This window comes from Penaeus chinensis, chromosome 23, assembly GCF_019202785.1.
Source record: "Penaeus chinensis breed Huanghai No. 1 chromosome 23, ASM1920278v2, whole genome shotgun sequence".
In the NCBI taxonomy this organism is placed as follows: domain Eukaryota; kingdom Metazoa; phylum Arthropoda; class Malacostraca; order Decapoda; family Penaeidae; genus Penaeus; species Penaeus chinensis.
In genome coordinates, this window is record NC_061841.1 from 21,823,117 (window position 1) to 21,825,616 (window position 2,500).

Below are 2,500 nucleotides of genomic sequence, written 5' to 3' on the forward strand. Positions count from 1 at the left end.
CAAGACAATAGTAATTTCGAACACCATCACCTTATTTTTTTTTTTTTTTTTTTTTTTTTTTTTTTTTTATTCAAGTCGTATGGTGTATGGTCTACCAGCTACACGTACAAAAAACACATGTTAAACACCTGGTTTACTGAGGCTCGTGGCAAAGGGGGTCGAAATAAGTGCTGTGTGGGAAAGAAAGTGTTTTTTGCGTAGTAAAGAAAAGGTACTGAAGTAACTAGTGAGTCTGATATCTTTCCTTGCTATAGATGAAATAGTGGGACAAAGTGGATAGAAAAAAAGGTGTCTACGAAAATTTACATGTTGAAAAGTTTCCTGAATTTTAATAGTGATATTATCTACATTGCTGTTTTATTTGCTTTGGTAACGCCGTAAAGCAGAACTTCTGTGTGAAAATGAATGCAGGATACCGAAGAAAATGTTTTATAAAGAGAATCTAGAGTTTTAGTTTTAGTGCTTGCGCAGTTTTGTGATTTATGCTTTTCCTTCCTCCCCCCCCCCCCCCTCTCTCTCTCGCTCTTTCTCTCTCTCTTTCTTTCTCTCTCTCTTTTAACCCCGTGACCCCCCTTCCTCCCTCCCTCCCTCCCTCCCTGTCTCTCTCTCTCTCTCTCTCTCTCTCTCTCTCTCTCTCTCTCTCTCTCTCTCTCTCTCTCTCTCTCTCTCTCTCTCTCTCTCTATCTATCTATCTATCTATCTATCTCTCTATCTATCTCTTTCTCTATCTCTGTCTCAGTCTCTCTCTATTTTACTCTCTTTCCGTCTCTCTCTCTCTCTCTCTCTCTCTCTCTCTCTCTATCTATCTGTCTTTCTATCTATCTATCTCCCTATCTATCTCTTTCTCTATCTCTGTCTCAGTCTCTCTCTCTTTTACTCCCTTTCCGTCTCTCTCTATCTATCTATCTATCTTTCTATCTATCTATATATCTATCTATCTATCTATCTATCTATCTATCTATCTATCTATCTATCTGTCTGCCTATCTCTCTATCAATATATCTATATATCCATCTCTCTCTATATATCTATCCATCTCTCTCCCCCCCCCTCTCTCTCTCTATCTATTTATCTGTCTTCACCCCCCTCTCTCTCTCCTCTTCCTTCTTTCTTTCTTTCTTCCCTCTCTCTCTCTCTATCTATTTATCTGTCTTCACCCTCCTCTCTCTCTTTCTTCCTCTGTGTGTGTCTGTGTCTCTCACTTTCACTCTCTCTCTCTCTCTCTCTCTCTCTCTCTCTCTCTCTCTCTCTCTCTCTCTATCTCTCTCTCTAGATATATATACATATATATATATATTCATATATATGTATATATATATATATATATATATGTATATATATATATTTATATATATATATATATATAAAATCATCCCTCTCTATCCTCCTCTTTCTCTCTCTCTCTCTTTCTCTCTTTCATATAAAATCATCCCTCTCTCCGTCCCTCCCCCCTCTCTCTCTCTCTCTTTCTCACCACCATATTCCCTCCCCTTCAGTGAGCTCCGAAATCTAACCGCAGATTTTGTCTTCCAGTGTAAACACACTCAACGACTAAGATTTTGAATAGAATCCTGCAGTGACACGACAATATGTGCTAGAAGCCAAGACTCCGGCTTCCTTCCTCCTCGCTCTCGAAGTCTTTACACGACCTAGGCTAAGTCCCTCTCCCTGTGACTGTGTCTCAGGAAGGTGTAACATCTTTGGAAAGTGTATCAGGAATGTATATGAAAATATATTCGTAAAGTGTATCGTTCGACCTGTTCTTTTTCATAGAAGGTCTGTCTTTCTGTCTTACCTTCCTCCTCACTGGCTTGCCGAAGTCGAGAAGAAGAAGGAAAAGAAGATTGCGAAAAGAGACATCCCCACGAAGAAGGCAAGAAGGAAAACTCGAAAACACGATAAAGAAAAACACGATTAAAAAGGGAGAAATCGAATCAAGCGATAAGGAAGTCTATAAAGAGTATATCACAAGTGCCATTGTTTTCCTTATTTCTTCTCCTTGCTCATCATGGCGAAGCTTCTGAACATTTTACTCCAGAGGTCTGACGAGTCCATTCCTTGGGGCTTCAGGCTTCAAGGAGGAGCTGACTACAAGAAGCCCTTGACTGTCCAGAGGGTGAGTTCTCATAGATTTTATTCCTGTTTTTTTTTTTTTTCTCACACATTACTTCCTTTCTTAGTGCCTAGTGACTTTCCTATGGTTGATTCTTCTTCATTTTTTCATCAATTTCCTTCTTTCTTTTTTTCCTACCTTTTCCTGGTGACGAGGATGTCTCTCTTGACTTTATAATAATTTTCTCAGCTATATATGATGCTGAAATTCGGAAGGCTAAACACAGTACATCTTACACATCACTAAGAGACAATGTCCTAAGAAATGATATCAATGTAATCATTAAAAAAATAGACTTTCGTTTTTCTTTATTATTTTTAGTGTGGAAATCTATTTAAAGATATGAAATAATGACTTTAGAGTAGAAAGCCCGAGGAAGTTTGGCAA

At 38.4% G+C, this 2,500-nt stretch overlaps 1 protein-coding gene across 1 annotated transcript in view; it reads left to right on the forward strand.

Moving 5' to 3' along the window:
- LOC125037700 (PDZ and LIM domain protein 3-like) overlaps nt 1-2,500 on the forward strand; it is a 62,701-nt gene that overhangs the window by 470 nt on the left and 59,731 nt on the right. Inside the window, exon 2 of the mRNA XM_047630892.1 lies at nt 1,534-2,116. Coding sequence (XP_047486848.1) covers nt 2,009-2,116 — 108 coding nt within the window. The 5' untranslated portion in view covers nt 1,534-2,008. The remainder of the gene's footprint in view (nt 1-1,533; nt 2,117-2,500) is intronic.